Source organism: Giraffa tippelskirchi, chromosome 3 (genome assembly GCF_054371585.1).
Source record: "Giraffa tippelskirchi isolate mGirTip1 chromosome 3, T2T-mGirTip1v1.2.pri, whole genome shotgun sequence".
Lineage (NCBI taxonomy): Eukaryota > Metazoa > Chordata > Mammalia > Artiodactyla > Giraffidae > Giraffa > Giraffa tippelskirchi.
Window position 1 is genome coordinate 28,804,854 of NC_137277.1, and position 24,894 is coordinate 28,829,747.

Here is a 24,894-nt window from a genome sequence, read left to right on the forward strand (position 1 = left end):
AAAAAGACATCTAAAACATCCATGGCAAAATGGTGACATAAATAAAATTAGCATGGTGGACAATTTGAGCATCTGCTGTATTATTTGGTTTGAAATATTTCACAATTTAAAACTTTTAATTACTTTTTCAGTAAGATAAAACCACCACACAGGATGATATTTAAAGGCAACTCCCAGCTCTCGGTGCTCTGGTCAGAACCTGCCACCTCCTATTACGTGCTGTGCATGATTCCCCTGCCCCAGCCAAGCAGCCCTAAAGTGTGTCTGGTCTGAGGTCGCAGCCTTCATGACAGACAGCTAGCAAGGGGCTAATGTAAGCAGCTATTAAAAATGAATTTGACAAACATCCTGAGACCTCTTGACACAAACTTCTCCAGCTTCCTACATCTGCACACAGTCAACCTGATACTATTCAATCATTAAAGTCTTCAAGTTTCCAGCTCTTCTGATCCTACTCCTCTGCAACCAAACCCTGGTTCCTTCTTTTTTATGGTTCTGTCTAACTTCTCTTCTCGTAGGTCTCCCAGTGCCCTGCACTACTCCACAGAATCCTGGCTTGGATTCAGGCAGCCTGGATTCTGCTTCCTTTATAAAATATCCTTTCTGTGTGTTTACGAAGCTCATTCCTGAACTCTGGCCAGCATCTCCTGAAGCACAGCCAGACTGTTTGTAAGACCCTTTGACGCTCAGATTTTTTCCGAAAGAGATCTTCCTTTAGATCCTTTCCTTAAATTTCATTTCTCTCATTCTGCTGGCTTCTCCACTCCTTTCTGTTTGGCTACAAACAGAATTTGAGGTCATTTCCTGCAAAGTTTTCATCTACCTTCAGAATCCAAGGTTACCGTCATATGAACGTAGGCATATAGTTCTGGGAATTCCATCAACTAAATAAAATGTCCATTTGAAAAGGTGCCCTACACACAAGAGCGTGACATAAAGGTTAAAAAATGCTAGTCTAGTAAATTCAGAAATACAATGTGTACAAGCAGAAAAGATTCTCACATGAGTGGTCTGACGAGATGTTGTGTGGAACCAAAACAAAGTCATCCGTGTCACAAGAAGAGTTCTTGCTACTAGTACTGGCAGAATCTTTGGACACCTGGAGATAGTTGGGAGGACCCAATGGTGGGGAGGATAAGTTTTCTTCCTGAATATGCTGCATATCTGGAAGGGACTAAAATTAACAACATAAAATTAAAAGTGGCCTCAATAAAATGCAAGTCAGAACAGCCATTAGACTAAGGAATATTTTTTTCATGAAAGTGGCAGAGTTCAATTCCATTGAAGATTTTAAAAATCTCTTTGGAAAACCTTTCCCTTAGAGAAGCACAGTTTAAGGTGTGTTTGTATAACACCATCTAAAATGTTTCCCAAAAGTGATACTTAAAACACATCACACCTCTTATCACGTGCACAGGTCTGACTCCCCTGAAAGGTCTGCTGTGAATCTGTATCATGTCCCATCCCCGCTTCAGCTCATGGCCTAGCAAAGCAGATACTCAATACCTGCTTACCTAATGACTAAAACAAAATGTCCAGGGATTTAAATGACATTCTGCACACAGTTTTCAATCTCCAATGAAGAAAAATTATAAAAGGGAAAGCAGGAGACTATGTTATACAGAAAAGTAACTAAATCAGTAAGGATAACTGTGTATAAGCACAGGGAATTACTGACACTTCCAGAAAGAAAGATTTAGAAAGCCTTACAAGTGTGAGCATGTTCCTTTTGTTTTCTTTTTTTGTCAGGGAAAGGAGTTGATTTGTGGAAGATAGAACTGTAAGGGATTTGTGGAAGAGAGGACCATAAGGGAAGAAAAGCATATGAATATATTGAATAGATCCTTGGGCATAAGTAGCTATATACCTCTTGGCACTTGCCTAGTTCAAAGACAGTAGTCACAACTTTAATTGAATATCTTCATCATACAACAGTCTCCTAAAACAATGAACTTCATAACTTATTGGGTTAGGTCCCCATTACCCTGTTTAACCTTTGTTTCAAGAAAAATACTACAAAATGCTCTGTAAAGCCCAGTTTTAAACCGCTACTATTCCTTTGAATGTCACTGCACAGTGAAACCAGTCTCAAATCTCCTTATCACTTCTCTGTGTGTATGACATACACATGATATAAATTCTCCTTATCACTTTTTGAAGAGCACTTGTGTTTCAAGGTTATAAACAGAGTGGAAGCCGGAGGGAGTTTAACATTTACAGAGCACTCACCACGGGCTCGGCACTGAGCTTGGCACTGGGCCCTGTTAAGAGCTTTCCATGTATTATCTAACTCCAGCCCTATTCTGAAATCCATTTCATACACAAACAAACAAAACTCAGAAGAAAGAACAGGTGAGCTGGGCCAGGTTCCAAGCACCTAACTTCACCAATTCTTCCCTGTGCCCTTGCTCCCCAGGCGGGGACTCTCTCAATGTCTCCCTTTGCTATTTATAAAATTACCTTCATCCACAGCCACCTGGGTGGAAGAGATGCTTCTTGGGTTCAAAGGTCATTTTCCACTAATTCTCTTCCCTCCTCAAGGACCCTGATCAACTCCCCTCTGCTTCAGACATTATCTTCTTCTTTTTTTATTCTGGCTTTTTCCCCTCTGCACACAAACATTTTTAATTTCTTCACATCTCAAATCAATATAACTCTCTCAATTACCATCTTATCTCCCTTCTTCACTTAACAATGTTTCTTGAAATTTCAGTTTTCACTGACTCAAATTCCTCACCTCCAAAGTATCACTTGCTGCTGCTGCTGCGTCACTTCAGTTGTGTCCGACTCTGTGCGACCCCATAGACGGCAGCCCACCAGGCTCCACCGTCCCCGGGATTCTCCAGGCAAGAACACTGGAGTGGGTTGCCATTTCCTTCTCCAATGCATGAAAGTGAAAAGTGAAAGTGAAGTCGGTCAGTCGTGTCAGACTCTTCACGACCCCATGGACTGTAGCCTACCAGGCTCCTCCATCCATGGGATTTTCCAGGCAAGAGTACTGGAGTGGGTTGCCATTTCCTTCTCTAAAAGTATCGCTTAACTCACCATAAGCCTCTTTCTCCCTTCAACCCTCCAATGAAACTGCCTTTACTAAGCTTCCCAGTGATTCCACTGCCAGGTCTGTGGACCCTCCGCTACTCCTTCAGGCACTGGACTCTGCTTCCCAGACACTGGGCCCCCCGCCCTCCATTCAAGCACCATGCTCTCCGCTTCTCCTTCTACTTCTCGGTCTCTTTTGCCCCTCTAAGGAGACCGGTGGAGTATGAGTTTCCCCAGTGGCACTCTGGCCTCCAGCCCTCACAGTTTATACCTACCTGGGGCCCACTGTCGCCTTCCTACATCAACTACCCCTACAGAGTGCTGACTCCCGAGCTCAGACCTGCCCCTGGGCCTGCACATCACAGTGTGTCATCCTTGTGCTCCCCCCGCTAAGTAGCTCCATCAACTCACACCACTCAGGCCCCATCGAGACCTTCCTCTTCCTTAGGTCCCAAATTCAAGCAATCTCTAAGCACCGCAGACTCCTCATCCTGCTCTTCCTGGCCCATTGTCCTCCCCTTTCTTACTGCTGACTTAGTTCAGGCCCTCATTCTCAAAAACAAACAAACAAAGCAAACCCAAAAACAAACCAAAAATAGTGCAATGGTCACAGGCTGTTCTCTGCTCTAGGAGAGAGGCCTCTCTTCTGATCTTCCATCCAATCCCCCACCTGCTTACAGAGGAATTTATTTGCTAAAACACATAGTGGATTAGGTCACACCTTCACTTAAAGCCACTCAAATGGCACAGCCTGCTCTGCTCGTAGCCCAGATTCTGTCAGGACGCAGACTGGCCCCACCCCGGCTCCACTCGCCCCGCCAGCACATCACCTTGTTCTCTGCACCCTCAGGCTGGACCATGAAAGAAGCCTGTCCCACAGTGCTTCCAGCAATGCCAGAGGGTTTAGTTCTGTACAGCGCGGCAGCCATCAGTCACAGCTGGCTATGAATATGTGACATGTGGCCAGGGAGACTACCGAGGTGAATCTGCAGATTCGCTTAATTCTAACAAACGTACGTGGCCACGGTGGGCTACAGACCGCTGCAACAGGTCATGGTTCCACGGCGATTCCCCTGCTTACGTTACAGCTCTTACAAATTCAAAACTCAGCTCAATGTCTCTGCTGAGGGTCTCTGCAAGCTCTCAGTCTGATTTCATGGCCTCATCCCCAGTCCCACAGGCAACAAGAGGCATGAGGCATCTGCCTCCCACAGGCTGCTCTACCGGCCTCTCCTCCGCACTACCAAACCCAGAGCTGCTCAACAAAGGGACCTGCCCTGTCTGTCACTGGTATCAACCAAAACTTCACACCAAGTGGGCATTAAATACATATAATTAAAAGAGTAGATATTCAAGAGGTAATATCTACATAGCATTTAGCCTATAGCCAGTATTAGATCTAACAGAATTATTTGAAGTTTTTTGTTACACAGTTTTTTGTTTTTCACCTTTCAAAGATTTCTCTGGAGTAAAGTAGCAGCTGGTATTTTGGGAGAATGTAAAGAACAGACTGTCACACAGGCGTGCCTGCCTGCATCCCCCTCAGTACAGGAGTCCAGCCCAGCCCCAGGAGGGAAGGAGTGCATGCAGGATGTCACCTCACTGTTGCAGATTATGTTGACACAAGCCCTATCAGATCACTCCACTTTCTAATCCCTAATTGGAAATTATACAGAAACATTCCTGCTCTCCTTTTATTTCCAGATTTGTTATTTTCACTTCAAGCATGAGCTCTTCATAAAGGCCTTCTAAAAACGGTTTTCCACCAAAGTTCTGGGGCTTCCCAGGTGGTGCTAGTGGTAAAGAACCCACCTGCTAATGCAGGAGACATAAGAAACTCAATCCATGGGTTCAATGTAGGAGACATAAGAGGCTCAATCCCTGGGTCGGGAAGATTCCTGGAGGAAGGCATGGTAACCCACTCCAGCATCTTTGCCTGGAGAATACCATGGACAGAAGAGCCTGGCAGGCTACAGTCCATAGGGCTGCAAAGAGTCAGACATGACTGAAGCGACTTGGCACGCACACACAAAGTTCTGAGCATCTATAATAACTAAGCCTCCCCTTCCCGGTCCTATGAGCGCTGGTCTGCTCTTCCAGCAGCCCAAGCACTTCTCTTTTGCTCTCCCTTCCAACACGTCTCATCCAACAAAAACCCAACACGGTTTGTCCTGTCAAAGCACTTTCCCATTGCGTTCCCCTGGCGACCCCTCTGTCTCCTCCCATGGTTGTCCAACCACTCTGCAGGCCTCCCCACACCCAGGTCCTCTCCAGCACACGCTGTGCTTTCCACACCCCCTGTCACCTTGCATCACGTACATGCTCTATCACAGCAGCTACAGTCATCATGTACCCACCACATACAGCCATCTACCCTGCAACCAGAGGGTAACCAGGCCTATGTTACGGATGAGGCGCTGACCTGCCTGGCAGGTTACAGGAGCAAGCGGCAAGGCCAGACTGTGGTCTCTCCCTGACAGTGCACTTCCTCAAACTCTTCCCACTCACTCCAGATTCAGTGTTTTTCTTTATTCCAGACTGAAACAGGAAATGTATGACACTTTTTTTCCGTCTTAGTCTTTAAATCCATGGGAATATAACATAAGTCTTCTTAGCCCCCTGCCTTCCTATTTGGTCTGAGTCGGGGGGCTGTGCAGAAGGGCTCTGCCAGTGTTAGGGCTCAGTCATGTGCCACAGGCTGCTCCAGCCTCTGCCTTCATCAGGGGCCATGGGGTCTCCCTGGAAAACAGGAATAACAGCACCTGCCACTGCCCGAGTATTACTGTGTGCCAAGCAGTACGGTCAGTCCTTTTCCTCTTTATCCTTAAAAATGCCATGAAGCATGTAACTTATGCTCACTTTACTTAGGCTCAGAGAGACTGAGTCATCTGTCACAGGCAACATGGCTAATCACGGATGTGGACATGTTCAAGCCCAGACTCTTGAGCAGCAGGCTGCTAACCCCCAGCCAGCTTCCTGTGCAGCTCCCCAGCCCCACTGCCAGCAGAAGTCAAGAAATGCATGTCTGCAGGTCAATCTGAAAAATGCCCGCAGAGGCTGACACAATGGCCTCTGGACTTTGACTTGTGGAAAGTCTCAAGGTCAAAACTCTCTCAGGCAGCAAGAGAGATGTGGGGGAAAGTCCAGGAAAGCACAGAAGAGGGAAAGGCAAGACCCAGAGGAGCAAAGCAGGAGGAAGTTCTCAGGACCAGGAAGAAGTACTGAGACTGGAGGCAGGGGGCTGCAGGGGAGCAGCTCACAGGGCCTGTCGCCGTGACGACAGGGTCTCAGGCCCAAAGGGCACCTCTACCACTGGAGTTCTGTCTGCACTAACTCTTCAGATTGATGTTTATGACGTTCATAAAATAAACACAAAGCTACCGATCTACCTGTCACAGTGAAACTCTTCCCAACCTTACTGGGCATGAGAAGGTGAGAGCACTGTGTTCCTGGTTCAGAGGAAGGCAGCCCTGAGCGGTACCGTGTTCTGCTGAAGTGTGCACATCTAGGTAGGGGCAGATTCCAAACCGAGATCTTCACCAACAGGGCTCCCTGCTCAGGCCTCAGCCACGCTAGGTAACTCCACACATAAAGAGAATACCCATAACATATCTGCAGCTCTGTCTGTGAGCAGATGCACTAGCACAGACTCTACTGTCACTTCTAAGAAGTCCAGGACTTACCGGTGGAGAGGCAAAACGACAGGACGGAGAGCTGCCATAGGAGCCTCCAGAGGCAGAGCCGGCATACATGGGCACCGGGACTGGGCAGGCTGAGGAGAAACACCAGGGAAGAGAGGCCATGGAGTGCAATTACGTGAGTTGTCCACTAGAAAACCCACCACAACTGCCACAGCTTTGTGTTGACCAGAAAGTCACATCCACATACTCCCATGGATGAAACTAACAGCACAGCAATTACTGAACTATTTCAACTTGGATGTAGAAGGAAAAATAGAACTGTAACTAAATAAACACAACTATAAGTATTTAAGAAAAGCCCAATGAAATCTTGAGAAGCACATAAAAGATTAATTTTGTGATACCAAATACTAATTTTTCCTTATGGTTACATTTACTTGTTTAGTAAAATTGTAAAAAGTGGGTACTCACATTTTTTTACTGGAACTTGCTCAAGGAAAGGATGGCTGAAAAATGCTTCTGTAATGAAAATGAGAATGCAACCTTTAAACTGACGTTGATTTTGGCAGACGGGTTGATCTTGTCGATGTAGTCAACATAGTATCCTTGAAATCATATATAATTATTACTGTTGTTGTTGTTTAGTTGCTAAGTCATGTCCAACTCACTTTTGCAACCCCATAGACCCCACCAGGCTCCTCTATCCATGAGATTTCTCAGGCAAGAAAGCCGGGGTGGGTTGCCATTTCCTTCTCCAGGGGATCTTCCCAACCCAGGGATCAAACCCAGGTCTCCCGCATTAGCAGGCAGATTCTTTACCACTGAGCCACCAAGGAAGCCCATAATTATTATTACCTTCTTCATACAGACCCAATTTCCTTACAATGTAACAGCATGTTATTTTTATAAATCATCTATAAAAATCATCAAATTGCAAGTAATTCTCAATCAATGAAAATTTTTAAAATAATGTCTGTGAATTCTCCAAATGCCCATTACTAACACAGTACCACCAAGACGACTAAAGTGGATCTGCCCTCTTGTGTGGCTGTCTTCAAGCAGACAGCAACACAGAGAACCGTGGCCAGGCCCTCGCTAAGCACATATGTGAACTACGGCTGTCAACTGTCCTGACAGGAAGTCTTAGGCAGCTGATTTGTAGAGTAAATTCCATCCTTCTATCCCAGAAGAGGAGAAGGCAATGGCATCCCACTCCAGTACTCTTGCCTGGAAAGTCCCATGGACAGAGGAGCCTGGTAGGGTACAGTCCATGGGGTCGCTAAGAGTCGGACACGACTGAGCGACTTTACTTTCACTTTTCCCGTTCATGCACTGGAGAAGGAAATGGCAACCCACTCCAGTATTCTTGCCTGGAGAATCCCAGGGATGGCGGAGCCTGGTGGGCTGCCGTCTATGGGGTCGCACAGAGTCGGACACGACTGAGGCGACTTAGCAGCAGCAGCAGCATCCCAGAAGAAGTATTCCTACAGCTGGTTTCATATTTTTAAAAAAGCTATTAATTTGATTTCGTTCCTTCAGCTATTCACCAAGGATAAAACCTACACAGTAAGCCTGCTAATTAGATAAAGATAAATAGGTAGGTGAGTACAGGAAAGTTTATTATTTTATTCTCTTTTCCTGTATGTATAATTTATTTCATGATTTCTTTAAAAGCCCACAAAGACCATCTCATTTATCATTACGTCTCCAAATTATGTGCTACTAAATAGCACAGAGTAGACAAGGAGAATAGCACAGCAAGGAAGTTTGCTGGATAATACAAGATCAGGAATGAGATTAACTCAGATTTAGTCTAAATGACCTCACTCTCTGAAGCACTCAGTTCATGGCCTCAGTGAATGTTCTCAGTAGAAAGTAGTTTTAACAATTTCTGTATAGGGGGTAAGATGAAATAATCTGGATATATCTTTTCTTAAACTTCTGTGACAACTGAAATTAAGCTTTAGTTCATCCAATTGGTAAATATCTATCTTTCAAAGAAATTAAATGGACATTGCCCAGTAACCTTGAGAAAAATGGGCCAATAATTAAATGACATACAGGATAACAGTTTCTAAGTTATTGATTACATTAAATATTTATATTCTTTCCATACATTTACAAAATATATAAAAAGGAAAAACACAGAAATAGAAAGAAAAGTAAAAATGAATTTCATTCTCCTCTGAAACCTCTATAGTATCTTAAAAAAAACTATTTTTATGTGGTTGCCAAGAAGGGAAAGGAGGGTAGGGAGGGACTGGGAGTTGGGGATTAGCAGATGTAAACTATTATATATAGAATGGATAAACAATAAGGTCCTACTGTAAAACAGGGAACTATATTCAACAACCTGTGATAAACCATAATGAAAAAGAATATATATGTGTGTGTATAATTGAATCACTTGGCTGTACACCAGACACTAACAACACTATATATCAACAATACTTCAATAAAACATAAATTAAGAAAAAAAAAACTTTTCAAAATACACAAAATTAGAAACCAGATACAAAATTTGAAACCATTACTTACCAAAGTCCATTCTATCTTTTTGGTTTCTCTGAAGCAAACCCAAAAGAAGATTAGCCAAATAAGGTGATGTTTCTCTGGGAATGCTGTGGGGGAGGGGAAAAAAAAAACACTAGAGTGGTGAGTTTATATGTATTAACTACACAACTTTTGCTTTCATTATGGTAAATGAAAATGTATATGCAGTTTCACAAATGTCACATTTTATACCAAGACAACCATGATAAAGCCTCATTCCTTAAAAGAAAAACAACCCACTAAGCAGCTGCCTCTGAGAAGCAGCATCAGTCTGGGAAGACTCTTATCTTGAGATTTTTCACTGGCTTTGTTGGAACATCTGCAGGACAAAGCCACTCACAAGCACAGCCTACCTTGAGTTTTAACACAACTTCAACCTGGCACAGAGAGTTGCTACAGAGTTCTCTGTTAAACAAAGAGCAACCTCCAATTCTGCCTGGAAAAGGGCAGAGCTTAAATAAATACAAGTGCCTACAAACCGGGCCGGGGGCCGGGGGCGGCGGCCGACAGGGGCTAGGACTGGCCGGGGGCTGGGGGCCGGCAGCGGCGAGAGGAATTACCCAAGGCCCAAGGTAAGGGAAACCCAATAAGATGGGAAGTGTTGCGAGAGGGCATCAGAGGGCAGATACACTGAAACTAAAATTACAGAAAACTAGCTAATCTGATCACACGGACCACAGTCTTGTCTATCTCAATGAAACTAAGGCATGCCATGTGGGGCCACCCAAGACGGATGGGTCATGGTGGAGAGGTCTGACAGAATGTGGTCCACTGGAGAAGGGCATGGCAAACCACTTCAGTATTCTTGCCTTGAGAACCCCATGAACAGTATGAAAAGGCAAAAAGATAGGACACTGAAAGATGAACTCCCCAGGTCAGTAGGTGCCCAATATGCTAATGGAGATCAGTGGAGAAATAACTTCAGAAAGAATGATGGGATGGAGCCAAAGCAAAAATGATACCCAACTGTGGATGTGACTGGTGTTAGACGCAAAGTCCGATGCTGTGAAGAGCAATATTGCATAGGAACCTGGAATGTTAGGTCCACGAATCAAGGCAAATTGGAAGTGGTCAAACAGGAGATGGCAAGAGTGAACGTCGACATTCTAGGAATCAGCAAACTAAGATGGACTGGAATGGGTGAATTTAACTGAGATGACCGTTATATCTACTACTGTGCGCAAGAATCCCTTAGAAGAAATGGAGTAGCCATCATGGTCAACAAAAGAGTCCAAAACGCAGTACTTGGATGCAATCTCAAAAACGACACAATGATCTCTGTTCGTTTCCAAGGCAAATCATTCAATATCACGGTAATCCAAGTCTATGCCCCGACCAGTAACACCAAAGAAGCTGAAGTTGAACGGTTCTATGAAGACCTACAAGACCTTCTAGAACTAACACCCAAAAAAGATGTCCTTTTCATTATAGGGGACTGGAATACAAAAGTAGGAAGTCAAGAAACACCTGGCGTAACAGGCAAGTTTGGCTTTGGAGTACAGAATGAAGCAGGGCAAAGGCTAATAGAGTTTTGCCATGAGAACGCACTGGTAATAGCAAACACCCTATTCCAACAACACAAGAGAAGACTCTACACGTGGACATCACCAGATGGTCAACACCGAAATCAGACTGATTATATTCTTTGAAGCCAAAGATGGAGAAGCTCTGTACAGTCAGCAAAAACAAGACCAGGAGCAGACTGTGGCTCAGATCATGAACTGCTTATTGCCAAATTCAGACTTAAATTGAAGAAAGTAGGGAAAACCACTAGTCCATTCAGGTATGACCTAGATCAAATCCCTTATGAGTATACAGTGGAAGTGACAAATAGATTTAAGGGACTAGACCTGATAGACAGAGTGCCTGATGAACTATGGAAAGAGGTTCGTGACATTGTACAGGAGACAGGGATCAAGAAAATCCCCATGGGAAAGAAATGCAAAAAAGCAAAATGGCTGTCTGAGGAGGACTTACAAATAGCTGGGAAGAGAAGAGAAGCGAAAAGCAAAGGAGAAAAGGAAAGATATTCCCATCTGAATGCAGAGTTCCAAAGAATAGCAAGGAGAGATAAGAAAGCCTTCCTCAGCGATCAGTGCAAAGAAACAGAGGAAAACAACAGATTGGGAAAGACTAGAGATCTCTTCAAGAAAATTAGAGATACCAAAGGAACATTTCATGCAAAGATAGGCTCGATAAAGGACAGAAATGGTATGGACCTAACAGAAGCAGAAGATATTAAGAAGAGGTGGCAAGAATACACAGAAGAACTGTACAAAAAGGATCTTCACGACCCAGATAATCACGATGGTGTGATCACTCACCTAGAGCCAGACGTCCTGGAATGTGAAGTCAAGTGGGCCTTAGAAAGCACCACTACAAACAAAGCTAGTGGAGGTGATGGAATTCCAGTTGAACTATTTCAAATCCTCAAAGGTGATGCTGTGAAAGTGCTGCACTCAATATGCCAGCAAATTTGGAAAACTCAGCAGTGGCCACAGGACTGGAAAAGGTCAGTTTTTGTTCCAATCCCAAAGAAAGGCAATGCCAAAGAATGCTCCAACTACCGCACAATTGCACTCATCTCACATGCTAGTAAAGTAATGCTCAAAATTCTCCAAGCCAGGCTTCTGCAATACGTGAACCGTGAACTTCCAGATGTTCAAGCTGGTTTTAGAAAAGGCAGAGGAACCAGAGATCAAATTGCCAACATCCGGTGGATCATCGAAAAAGCAAGAGAGTTCCAGAAAAACATCTATTTCTGCTTTATTAACTATGCCAAAGCCTTTTACTGTGTGGATCACAATAAACTGTGGAAAATTCTGAAAGAGATGGGAATACCAGACCATCTGACCTGTCTCTTGAGAAACCTGTACACAGGTCAGGAAGCAACAGTTAGAACTGGACATGGAACAACAGACTGGTTCCAAATAGGAAAAGGAGTACGTCAAGGCTGTATATTGTCACCCTGCTTATTTAACTTATATGCAGAGTACATCATGAGAAATGCTGGGCTGGAAGAAACACAAGCTGGAATCAAGATTGCCGGGAGAAATACCAATAACCTCAGATATGTGGATGACACCACCCTTATGGCAGAAAGTGAAGAACTAAAGAGCCTCTTGATGAAGGTGAAAGAGGAGAGTGAAAAAGTTGGCTTAAAGCTCAACGTTCAGAAAACTAAGATCATGGCATCTGGTCCCATCACTTCATGGGAAATAGATGGGGGAAACGGTGGAAACAGTGTCAGACTTTATTTTTTGGGGCTCCAGAATCACTGCTGATGGTGATTGCAGCCATGAAATTAAAAGACGCTTACTCCTTGGAAGGAAGGTTATGGCCAACCTAGATAGCATATTTAAAAGCAGAGACATTACTTTGCCAACAAAAGTCCGTCTAGTCAAGGCTATGGTTTTTCCAGTGGTCATGTATGGATGTGAGAGTTGGACGGTGAAGAAAGCTGAGTGCCGCAGAATTGATGCTTTTGAACTGTGGTGTTGGAGAAGACTCTTGAGAGTCCCTTGGACTACAAGGAGATCCAATCAATCCATCCTAAAAGAGATCAATCCTGGGTGTTCATTGGAAGGTCTGATGTTGAAGCTGAAACTCCAATACTTTGGCCACCTCATGCGAAGGGTTGACTCATTGGAAAAGACCCTAATGCTGGGTAGGATTGGGGGCGGCAGGAGAAGGGGACGACAGAGGATGAGATGGTTGGATGGCGTCACTGACTCGATGGACATGGGTTTGGGTAGACTCTGGGAGTTGGTGATGGACAGAGAGGCCTGGCGTGCTGTAATTCATAGGGTCGCAAAGAGTCGGACACAACTGAGCGACTGAACTGAACTGAACAAACAAATGCTATACATAAGTTAAAAAAAGCCACAGAACAATTTTCAAAGTAATTTGCATTGAACTATATGTGTGCAGAAGCACCAGTAAGAACCAGATATGGAACAACAGAATGGTTCAAAATTGGGAAAGGAATACGACAAGGCTGTATATTGTCACCTTGCTTATTTAACTAACACGCAGAGAACATCACACGAAATGCTGGACTGGATGAATCACAAGCTGGAATTAAGATTGCTGGGAAAGCTATCAATATGCTGATAACATCACTCTAATGGCAAAAAATGAAGAGGAACTCAACAGCCTCTTGATGAAGGTGAAAGAGGAGAGTGAAAAAGCTGACTTGAAACTCAACATTAAAAAAATTAAGTTCATGGCATCACTTCATGCAAATAGAAGGGGAAAAAGTGGAAACAGTAACAGACTTTATTTTCTTGGGCTCCAAAATCACTGTGGACAGTGCATTAACTTAAATTTCACTGCAGCCATGAAATTAAAAGACACTTGCTCTTTGGAAAAAAAGCTATGACAAACCTGGATAGCCTATTAAAAAGTAAAAGCATCATTTTGCCAACAAAATTCTGTATGATCAAAGCTATGGTTTTTCCAGTAGTCATGGTACGAATGTGAGAGTTGTACCATAAAGAAGTCTGGGCACTGAAAAACTGATGCTTTCGAATTGTGGTGCTGGAGAAGACTCTTGAGACTCCCTTGGACAGCAGCAAGATCAAACCAGTCAATCTTAAAGGAAATCAACCCTGAATATTCATTGGAAGGACTGATGTTAAGCTAAAGCTCCAATACTTTGGCCACCTGGTGTGAAGACCCAACTCATTGGAAAAGATCCCGATGCTGGGAAGACTGAAGGCAAAAGAAGAAGGTGGCGGCAGAGGATGAGATGGTTAGATAGCAAAACCAAGTCATTGGACATGAATTTGAGCAAATTCCAGGTGATAGGGGAGGACAGGGAAGCCTGGTGTACTGCAGTCCATGGAGTCACAGTCAGACACAACTTAGCAACTGAACAACAGAATAAATATACATACATAAATAAGCAGTCAAACATGTAAAGAGAACTCACACCAAAAATATTTCTAAAGAAAAAGAATTTCAAAAGGTACACAGCAAACTCTTGTTCTCCCTAAGAGCAGGGGAAGCCCAACCACTTTCTCCTTTACACCCATCTATTCTGTTTGCGTTTCCCTCCCTTCCCTCAAAGAACAAACATAACTTCTGTAGGTTTTTCTTCTCCTTTATTGACTATGCCAAAGCCTTTGACTGTGTGGATCACAATAAACTGTGGAAAATTCTGAAAGAGATGGGAATACCAGACCATCTGACCTGTCTCTTGAGAAACCTGTATGCAGGTCAGGAAGCAACAGTTAGAACTGGACATGGAACAACAGACTGGTTCCAAATAGGAAAAGGAGTACGTCAAGGCTGTATATTGTCACCCTGCTTATTTAACTTATATGCAGAGTACATCATGAGAAACGCTGGGCTGGAAGAAGCACAAGCTGGAATCAAGATTGTTGGGAGAAATATCGATAACCTCAGATATGCAGATGACAACACCTTTATGGCAGCAAGTGAAGAAGGACTAAAGAGCCTCTTGATGAAAGTGAAAGAGGAGAGTGAAAAAGTTGGCTTAAAGCTCGACATTCAGAAAACTAAGATCATGGCATCTGGTCCCATCACTTCATGGCAAATAGATGGGGAAACAGTGGAAACAGTGTCAGACTTTATTTTTGGGGGCTCCAAAATCACTGCAGATGGTGACTACAGCCATGAAATTAAAAGACGCTTACTCCTTGGAAGGAAAGTTATGGCCAACCTAGAGAGCATATTAAAATACAGAGACATTACTTTGCCAACAAAGGTCCGTCTAGTCAAGGCTATGGTTTTTCCAGTAGTCATGTATGGATGTGAGAGAAAGCTGAGCGCCTAAGAACTGATGCTTTTGAATTGTGGTGTTGGAGAAGACTCTTGAGAGTCCCTTGGACTGCAAGGAGATCCAACCAGTCCATCCTAAAGGAGATCAGTCCTGGGTGTTCGCTGGAAGGACTGATGTTGAAGCTGAAACTCCAATACTTTGGCCACTTCATGAGAAGAGTTGACTCATTGGAAAAGACCCTGATGCTGGGAAGGATTGGGGGCTGGAGGAGAAGGGGACGACAGAGGATGAGATGGCTGGATGGCATCACCAACTCGATGGACATGAGTTTGGGTAAACTCCGGGAGTTGGTGATGGACAGGGAGGCCTGGCGTGCTGTGATTCATGGGGTCGCAAAGAGTCGGACACGACTGAGTGACTGAACTGAACTGAACAGTTTTAAAAAGAAAGAAAATGGCACAGCACGTCGGCACATATGATGCTCTAGTAGCTTTCTAATTTCCTGTTAAAATGAATGCTCTCCTTACTGCTAAATGAAAAAAAGATGCAATAATGGAAAAACATAAAACACATAGAATTCAGATAAATAACACAGTATTGACATAGTAAAACTCAGTGTAATCAAGACACATACCTAGGCATTAAGTTCCTGTTTTTTTCATAAAACATCCTTAGGTCTTGAGGACTATTAGCCTGTTAAAAAAAAAAGAAGAAGAAAATGGTTTAATTTCCTAAAAAACCAAGGGCAAAAACTCCAAATCACATGATGGATGGCATATTCTTGCTATAGAATAGAGACTGAACTTGAAAGCCATGGACTGCTGAGGGAGCCATCGATGGGCACAAGGAACTTCTAACACCTCTGACACTGTATGCAGATTCTGCACATCTGGGCATAATGTATCTTTCTGAGGTTAGATTCTCAGAGAGGCCTGAGGCTCAGAAGAGGCACTACTCTGGAGGTTACATGGCCCAAGCAACAGGTGTGCTGTGTGAAGTCAGGTGCAATGTACCTTCAAGGGAGTCAAGCCAGAGAACTAAGAAAGTGCTCCTTTCCAGCCTCTCCAGAACACCACACAGCAGCCTCACAGTAAGAGCTGCTGAATTACTGAAGCTGCCTCTACCTTCGAACCAGGCTAGGAAATCAAGCGTTCAACCTGCTGTGTCACTGACTTTTAATACCATCTTGGGCAAATTATTTCTGTTTTAGTTTTCAGATTTAAAAAACTGTCTCTGTAACTGACCAATATGAACTCAGGAGGAATCATTGTGATCATATGCTAGAAGAGCTGTTTCTGACAGAATGTTAAGGGAGAGGAAGACCTCCTATCTAAAATAAATTGTGTAAAACCTAAACAATGACCTCTCCTCCAGAGCTGGATTCCCAGACTCCAAATCCAAGCTAAGCAGGAAGTGCTAATGTCACCATTCACACCTATTTCCCACGGGGTTGTCAGCCTGAGCTGGAGAACCTAGTATTAATTAACCCCTACACTGTTCAAGGGTCAACCACATTCCCGATTTTATAAGTCAAAGGCAACTGCAAAATGCAAAGAGCCCCAAACTAAGTATATCTGAAAAGAGTCATGGTACCTGAAAAGGTGGCTTTCCAACGAGGCACTGATATATCACTGTCCCGATGCTCCACAAGTCAGCCTTGGCATCATAATGTTGAGACATGATAACCTCAGGAGCCTGGGGAGAAAGTAATTCAAGAAACATGCATAATGTCAGTTACATGATTGATCTGCATGTGCTAACTGGAGAAGGTCATGCTCCTAACAAAACTACAATAATAAAAACAACACACTGTGATATTGCCCTAATCAAATGATACTGCAACCAATACAGACCCACATTCTTACACTGAGGTTTACTGGCAAGTGTCAAAAACAGTGGAGGAAAAGCAGCAGGTTGCAGAAAGAATATATCTCTATATAATAGTATGGACACATAAAATACAGAAAGAGCATTAAAATAATAACAAAGAGTACACCCCAATCCCAAGACCAGGGTTACTTCTGGGGTGGGAGAGTAGGAGAGTGAGAAGGGAGGGTTACAGAGGCACATGAACCGCTTCCGAAATATTTCGTTTCTTCTAAAAGAAAACCAAGGTGATCACAGTAAAATGTTAACTGACGAATGTGTTTGCTACCTTAGTCCTATTTCCGCCATTTAAAAACTCTAAAATAGCAGAAAATCTATTATGCAAAACATAATAAAAACAGTCTTAAAAGCAAACAAAAAGTCTCTGATACTTTGTTACAGCTATTTTCTCCCCTCTCATTAGATGTTGCTTTCTAAAACTACCATCAATCAAGGAAAGCATTGACTGGAAATGCTAAATACACTGAATGACAGTGACATTTTATTTTCTAGGCATAACAGTTTTATTTATTGTTCCTAGTAAATTTCTTACTGGGTCAACTTCCTTTAATAATCAGCCCAAGTACTCTCTCTATCCTCAAAGCTGTAAGTTCAAGACTGAACTGATTTCACACTCAAGAAGTGCAAAGTAGTATTTAATTATATTAAATTATAAGATTTATTATATAAGCAGTAAGGTTATGATCAAGAAAAAGTAAATCTAACACAAAATTTTTTTGAACTTTGAGTACTAGTTCCTTTGATCTCAAAGTTGATTTTACATTAGAAGAAACCCTAACTGAACATAAACCCATTTTAAATTCAAACTGAAGTAGGTTCATTTACTTCACAGGATTCTGAAGCTCCAGAATCAAGGTGTTTCCAGGCTTACCACCTCACATTAGTCCAGCAGTGTCACAGCCTCACCCTATTAGACCTGACAGTAACCACAGGAGAGGATAAAGAAGAAAAGTAAGACTTTTCAGCTGTTACGTGTGACACGAATGGGAAACATCTCTATAGTATAGGGATCCTGTCAAAAGAGACAACATGCAAAGGATGACTACATCCTATAGCTGAAGATACGCCCCAAAAGAATTTTTTAAGTATTCCTAAAATTATACATCATGTATAGCATGACCATAGTTCATCAATTTTTATTTCTAATTTAATCTAATAGAGGATTTCTACCATAATAACTAATCATGTTAAAAAATAAATGCCAATGGGCAAAGATGACTTTTATAGTCCACTAGGCTAAAGCAAAAGATGTCTGTATTACAGCATTTCAGTAATATAATTAAATAATAAAAACTCAGACTATGATAAAAATCACATCTTAGTTGGAAACAAGCTTTATACTTAAATTCCAATGCTTCCTACTGTAAACACAAAGGATGCAAACACTCACCATGTACATTGGGGACCCGCACAGCGTGGCAGCCATCATGTTACTATGCAAGTAACGAGCAAAACCAAAATCAGCTGTTTCACAAAATAAAAGGGAAAAAGTCAAATGATACCTTTGCCCACGCTTAACACAGATTATATGATTCTTTAAGATACAAGCGGGCACAAAAGAACTACGAGAAACTAAAGCTTATTGATTTAGACTGTCCACCAAAGAAAGAAGTGGCCACCTCACTTTCAACAAGTTAAATAATGGTAGTAGCCACCAGTGGCACAAGTCGCTGCTCTGCCAATTTTGTAACCAAGAAGGGAGCTCCACACTTTGCAAGAGAAAATGCTAATAATAGTAAACGATTCACTAATAAAGCTCTCATTAAATATCAATACCAGGTATAGAGTTTGAGCTGTTTTCATCCTCCTCCAGATACCAGATGTAACCTATATAATAACAGAGATTTCTTAAAATACTGGTAAAAAATTGTTTTTCCACCAACCAGGAGAACAGCTTTAAAAAAAAATCTAGCATTACGAAGTGCTTCAAATAATCCTGAGAGTGCTAAAGTGTTAGTTGCTCAGTCGTGTCCAACTCTTGGCGACACCACAGACTGCATAGCCCGCCAGGCTCCTCTATCCATGGGATTCTCCAGGCAAGAATACTGGGTAGCCTTTTCCTTCACCAGGGGATCTTCCCCACCCAGGGATCGAACCCAGGTCTCCCATATTGCAGGTAGATTCTTTACCATCTGAGCCATGTCTGCCTTGAGCGAGCTATAAACAAAAAAAACAAAAAACCTTCCAAATAAGAAACCTGAACTAAATGGTCTCTCAGATCCCTCAGGCTAAAATCCCATTAGCTGTGAAGAATCAGGGTATTAATTTGCTGCCAGCAACGCAGTGTGTCTGACGAAGAGAAGCATCGCCTGCTGAGATTCCTACTTGGAGCCCTGGTGCAGGCCCGTTAGCCCCGTCTGAAATTTAGCACCTGCTGCCAATAACGTAAAGGATTCCCACATCCAAATGGACTTCAGTGAACAGAAAATCTCAAAAGTGTCTCAACAAAATTCATCATTCTCACTGAACTAAAATTACCTAAGAATACTGAGTCTCAAAAGTGATCTTTGAGTGAAACAACATAGCCACATACCTATTTTGATGCGAATACCGCTGACACTGGACTTCCTGCGATTGGCATAGGACAGCAGGATGTTCTGGGGCTTGAGGTCCCTGTGGATGATGCCCTTGCTGTGCAGGATGCGCATGGCAGCTGCGATCTGGTGCAGAAACACTCTGATGGTGTCCTCGCTGAGCGTGCCCTTAACTGGGAGAAAAGGCGTTCCATAAACACTTAAGCCTACAAAATCAAGTCTCATCTGTGGGAGTAAGGAATGGGAATTCACTTTTTTTTCATTTCTACTCTAACAATCTAAGTCTATGAAGAGATATCAAATATCTCAAAAATTTTAATCAACCTGTTGTAAAGAGAACTGATTTATGTTTACATCTTCCATTCTCATCAGTGTTCCTTTATGGTTTTCTTTTCCCACTTGTACTGAGAAGAATGAGCATGACAACAGATACTTAGCAAGTGCGAGTCTCTTCCACAAGCCAAAAATAAGTCCCCTTCACATCAAGTACTTGGGATAAATGTCCATGCTGCTGCTGCTGCTGCTGCTAAGTTGCTTCAGTCGTGTCCGACTCTGTGCGACCCCAGAGATGGCAGCCCACCAGGCTCCGCCGTCCCTGGGATTCTCCAGGCAAGAATACTGGAGTGGGTTGCCATTTCCTTCTCCAGTGCATGAAAGGGAAAAGTGAAAGGGAAGTCGCTCAGTCGTGTCCGACTCTTAGCGACCCCATGGACTGTAGCCTACCAGGCTCCTCCATCCATGGGATTTTCCAGGCAAGAGTACTGGAGTGGGGTGCCATTGCCTCCTCCGATAAATGTCCATATTTAACCCCAAACACTACCTGAGTACAAATTAAAAACAGGTGATATGCTTGGCTGGCGAGACTAAGGCATTACCTCCAAATGGACCTGTCAGGGGGCTGTGGCCCACACCTGTCTCCTTTTCATCTCCCAGAGGCATCTCTCCTAACTAAAGACACCTGTAAAAGCCACGTCTTCACTGCTACCGAGAGGTGATGGGAACATGACTGGAGAGTAGTCACTATCCAGCAAACAGCCATGCTTGCGCGTGCACACTGGAGCATGCAACAGCTCCCAGAGCCTGTGTGGAGTCAGGGTGCCTCTGTTCAAATCCCAGTTCCTCCACTTGTTAATACTCACTGCACAGCCCTGGAAGTTGACCCCTCTGTGCCAACTCCTCTACAGAAAACTAAAAATAGACTAACCATGTGGGGCTGTTGCAACAATCAAACAAGACAGCACATTTAATAATAAAAACTTAAGGAGAACGCCTGGCACCTGATAAGTACTCAAAGGTAAAGTGAAAGTGAAAATTGTTAGTCACTCAGTCGGTCCAACTCTTTTGTGACCCCCCTGGATCGTAGCCCACCAGGCTCCTCTGTCCACGGAATTCTCCAAGCAACAATACTGGAGTGGGTTGCCATTTCCTTCTCCAGGGGATCTTCCTGACCCAGGGATCGAACCTGGGTCTCCTGCACTGCAGGCAGATTCTTTATTATCTAAGCCACCAGGGAAACAAGGTAGTCAGTACACAAATATGTATTTTATTACAATGGATCTAAAAGTCAAAAGTCCAATTCCTTGAATCTACATTAGGTATTTAATATCCATGACCCCATTTTGACTTCTTTGGCTCAGATTCTCCTGCAATGCAGGAGACCTGGGTTCAATCCCTGGGTTGACCCCGTTTTAGAGTCTCTGTGAACATACTTCTGCCCACACAACTCTAGAACATGTTTTTTATAACCTTCTCTTATGAATTTCAGACTAAGAAAGACAGAAATAACACTAATACACAGAACAAATGAAATATTACTTTTAAAATCATTTTAATGAGTGAAATTTTATGTCCTTAATATCTTCAACAGTGGAAACAGTGACAGACTTTATTTTTTTGGGCTCCAAAATCACTGCAGATGGTGACTGCAGCCATGGAATTAAAAGATGCTTGCTCCCTGGAAGAAAAGTTATAACCAACCTAGACAGCATATTAAAAAAGCAGAGACATTACTTTGCCAACAAAGGTCCATCTAGTCAAAGCTATGGTTTTTCCAGTAGTCATGTATGGATGTGAGAGTTGGACTATAAAGAAGTTGAGTGCCAAAGAATTGATGCTTTTGAACTATGGTGTTGGAGAAGACTCTTGAGAGTCCCTTGGACTGCAAGGAGATCCAACTCGTTCATCCTAAAGGAGATCAGTCCTGAATATTCATTGGAAGGACTGATGCTGAAGCTGAAGCTTCAATACTTTGGAGCTGGGAAAGATTGAAGGCAGGAGGAGAAGGGGACGATAGAGGATGAGATGGTTGGATGGCATCACCAACTCGATGGACATGAGTTTGAGTAAACTCCGGGAGTTGGTGATGGACAGGGAGGCCTGATGTGCTACAGTCCATGGGGTGGCAAAGAGTTGGGCACGACTGAGCGACTGAACTGGACTGAGTATCTTCAAATAAACTAAATCCCCATGGTTTAAAAATTATCAAATACTTTTTTCTGTGAGGGCTATTTTCACCTGCTTTTAAAAATTCTTTGGAGTTCTTTTCCTGATGCTCACTATTAAAAAGAAAAATCCAAATGCACTAAAACATACAAAAAGCGAAAGCTTCCCTGCTCCCCTCCCTGGAGATGAATGAACACTGTTAAACTCTGGAGTACATTCTCCCAGTTCTCCCAGCTCTACTGACACTTCCCTGCAGATGGACGCGACGATGACCACACATTAGCGGGAGGGTCAAATCAACAACTGGAGCTTTACTGCTGTAACGTTTTAAATTACACTGAAGCAATGAAAATGGATGGTACCATTTTTTCCATCTCATTCATTTACATTTTCATTTTAGGGCTTAGAAAACTTTTGCTACTGTAAATGACTGCAGCTGCTTAGAACTTGTATCTTTGCCCCATGACACACGAAAGTTTGTCCAATTCAGAGACCAAATTCTAACTAATACTGTTTCTGTGCAGAAAAATTAATGACCTCATTTAGGCTGTTTCTGGGCACAAACTACAGTAAAAATTCATGTATTTCTATGAACACAGAATGCCTACTCTCAATGCAATCCCATAAACTGAAATTCTCTTGGTAAAAGCTTAACATTTTAAAGGCACAGCCAGCATGAAAACTCTCAGACGGATGAACTCCTGAGCAGCTGGTCCTGACAGGGCAGGCTCAGCCGTGGCTGCCAAACTGAACATATCTGCTAGAAACAATGTTAAAGTACAACTTACCAATTACTTTACAATTTCCCTTATTTTAACTTGCAACCAATAGAATTTGTTTTTTATCTTTTGAAGATGTGAAAGGCACTTTATTTATCAAAGCAAATACAAGGACTAAATGGGTGTCTTGTAATTTAATGGCATTATGCCCTCCAGACCTCTGACTGACAGATCTTCTTGACCAGCGCTCCCCAACAGAAATATAATGTGAGCCTTATACATACCTTAACATCTCCTAGTAGCCACATTTTCAAACATGAAAAGAACTGGTGAAATAATATCTATTTAACCTAGTACTTCCAAAATATCATTTCAACCTATTCAAACTGTCAGAGAAAGACACACATAAACAAGTACTTATATACTAGTAAAGGAGTAAAACTACACCACACAACAGTCAGTCAGCAAAGCAACCATAATTAAACATTCACAAATATTTACTGAATGTTTCTATACATGTACAGAAAACAAGGGTAGCATATTTCAGAAGTAAATGAATATTAAACACACTATAGTACTATACTGACCACTGACAAAGTCAAAAAATTACCTTGCAAATAATCTGCCAGGTCTCCACCATTGCAATACTGATATACAAAACAAAAAGTAATTAAAATAAGACACTGATTCAAGATTAATTCATTATCAGCTAACTTTTTTTTTAATTTGGCTACACGGCATATAGTATCTCAGTTCCCTGACCAGGGATCAAACCCACATCCCCTGCATTGGAAGCTTGGAGTCTTAACCACTGGATCACCATGGAAGTCCTATCAGTTAATTTTAATTAAAAATACATTTGTAATAATATAAATCCAGTCCCAAACAAATTATAAGAATCATAGAATCAACATTTTAAAATTTTATATTCCTTACAAAATAGAATCTAAATCACTGAAACTTTATTAATTCAAATTTCAAATAACCTATTGTCAATTTTAAGGTACGTATTAATCAAAAGAAAAAAATTAAAAAGAAACCTGGATATTACCTACCTCCATCACCAGAAAGACAGAGTTGGGTAATTCCTGAAAAGTAAACATATTACACATGGTCTAAATTAGAGAAAAAATTAAGCAAAAATTTTAAAATAATGATTGTTAATAAAATAGTATATGTATTCATTTTAAAAAAGGAAGATGAAATCACAAAATCCATTAGTAAGTGAAATTTAAAATCCCCTAAACACTGACATAAGCATCTCAGCTTCAGTGACACTAGTGGCTAATGTAGTCATCAAGAAGTTCAAGTCTATTCATGGAAAGAACTACAGAAGAGCAACACTAAACTTGCAATCTCAATTCTGGAACACATGGTCCGGGATGCTTCGCCCTACTGGCCCACATACACCTGAAGGAAGCATGTACTTGCTGGGATTCTTAATTGTAATATAATACATTTCCACCTTTTTGCTTAATTATCTTAACCTCTCCAGCTGGCCAATGTTTACATCTGGTATGTAACCCCATACCCTTCTCCTACTCATACAATCAGAAGCTAAACACACACACACAAACATGCTTTACTTTGAAAAAACGGGATATCATATATAAATGTCTGAACCTTGCTTTCCTCACTCAATAATACACCAAAGAAATCCATCCAAGTCAAATGCATATGCACAAGTCTTTTTCCTAACTGTCATATGTCATTATGTGACTATATCACCATTTAAGCTGTTCACTACCAAGGAACATCACGTTTCCAGTCTGGGCCATTATAAGCAAAGCTGTATTGTTTCTTGGACATACATCCTAGTTCTCAGGCTTTTATGGCTCTCGGATAGATGTCCAGGGGTCTGGGTTGTTTAGTCAAGGATGTGCAGCTCTAACAGTGGCAGATACTTCTCTCTGACAGACTTTTTAACTCTCTACTATAAACAAGACACTGGTCCAGGCCCCGAGGGTACAGCAGTAAGACAGCAGAGTTGAATATCCTGTTCTCCCCAATCTTAAATTCTAAGAAGAGAGGGTCAGGAGCAAGTCAACAAACAAAAGAAATAAGTACACAGAGCATGGGGATGGTGACAGGTGCTTTGGGGAAGGAGGAGAAACAGGGTTGGGGAGGGGACTGCAATTCCATTTAGGGTGGCTAAAGAAAGCTTCCTGAAAACATAATGTTTGAGTGAAGACACAAGGAAGGTTGAGGTGTACCTGTGCAGACCACAGACACGGCGATCCATCTGCATATATAATCTCCCTGCAGGAAGGAGGCCCTTGGCACGAGGAAAAGGGGGAAGCAGCCAGGAACCACAGGAGGCCGGAGTAGACATA

At 42.4% G+C, this 24,894-nt stretch overlaps 1 protein-coding gene across 39 annotated transcripts in view; it reads right to left on the minus strand.

Moving 5' to 3' along the window:
- ULK2 (unc-51 like autophagy activating kinase 2) overlaps window positions 1-24,894 on the minus strand; it is a 58,220-nt gene that overhangs the window by 26,525 nt on the left and 6,801 nt on the right. For 25 of the 39 annotated variants that reach the window (XR_014080463.1, XR_014080462.1, XR_014080461.1 and 22 more), the window contains exons 4-13: window positions 23,617-23,649; window positions 23,172-23,208; window positions 19,400-19,573; window positions 18,257-18,330; window positions 16,573-16,674; window positions 15,614-15,672; window positions 9,219-9,301; window positions 7,152-7,199; window positions 6,723-6,811; window positions 1,003-1,174 (exon numbers count right to left, since the gene is read on the minus strand). Coding sequence is in view for 28 of the 39 variants with exons in the window: in XM_081583649.1 (XP_081439775.1) it covers window positions 1,003-1,174; window positions 6,723-6,811; window positions 7,152-7,199; window positions 9,219-9,301; window positions 15,614-15,672; window positions 16,573-16,674; window positions 18,257-18,330; window positions 19,400-19,573; window positions 23,172-23,208; window positions 23,617-23,649 (871 nt within the window). In the remaining 11 variants the exon portion in view is untranslated. Of the gene's footprint in view, window positions 1-1,002; window positions 1,175-6,722; window positions 6,812-7,151; window positions 7,200-9,218; window positions 9,302-15,613; window positions 15,673-16,572; window positions 16,675-18,256; window positions 18,331-19,399; window positions 19,626-23,171; window positions 23,245-23,616; window positions 23,677-24,894 lie in introns of all 39 variants that reach the window. The other 14 variants (XR_014080459.1, XM_081583668.1, XM_081583647.1 and 11 more) reach the window with 4 other exon arrangements.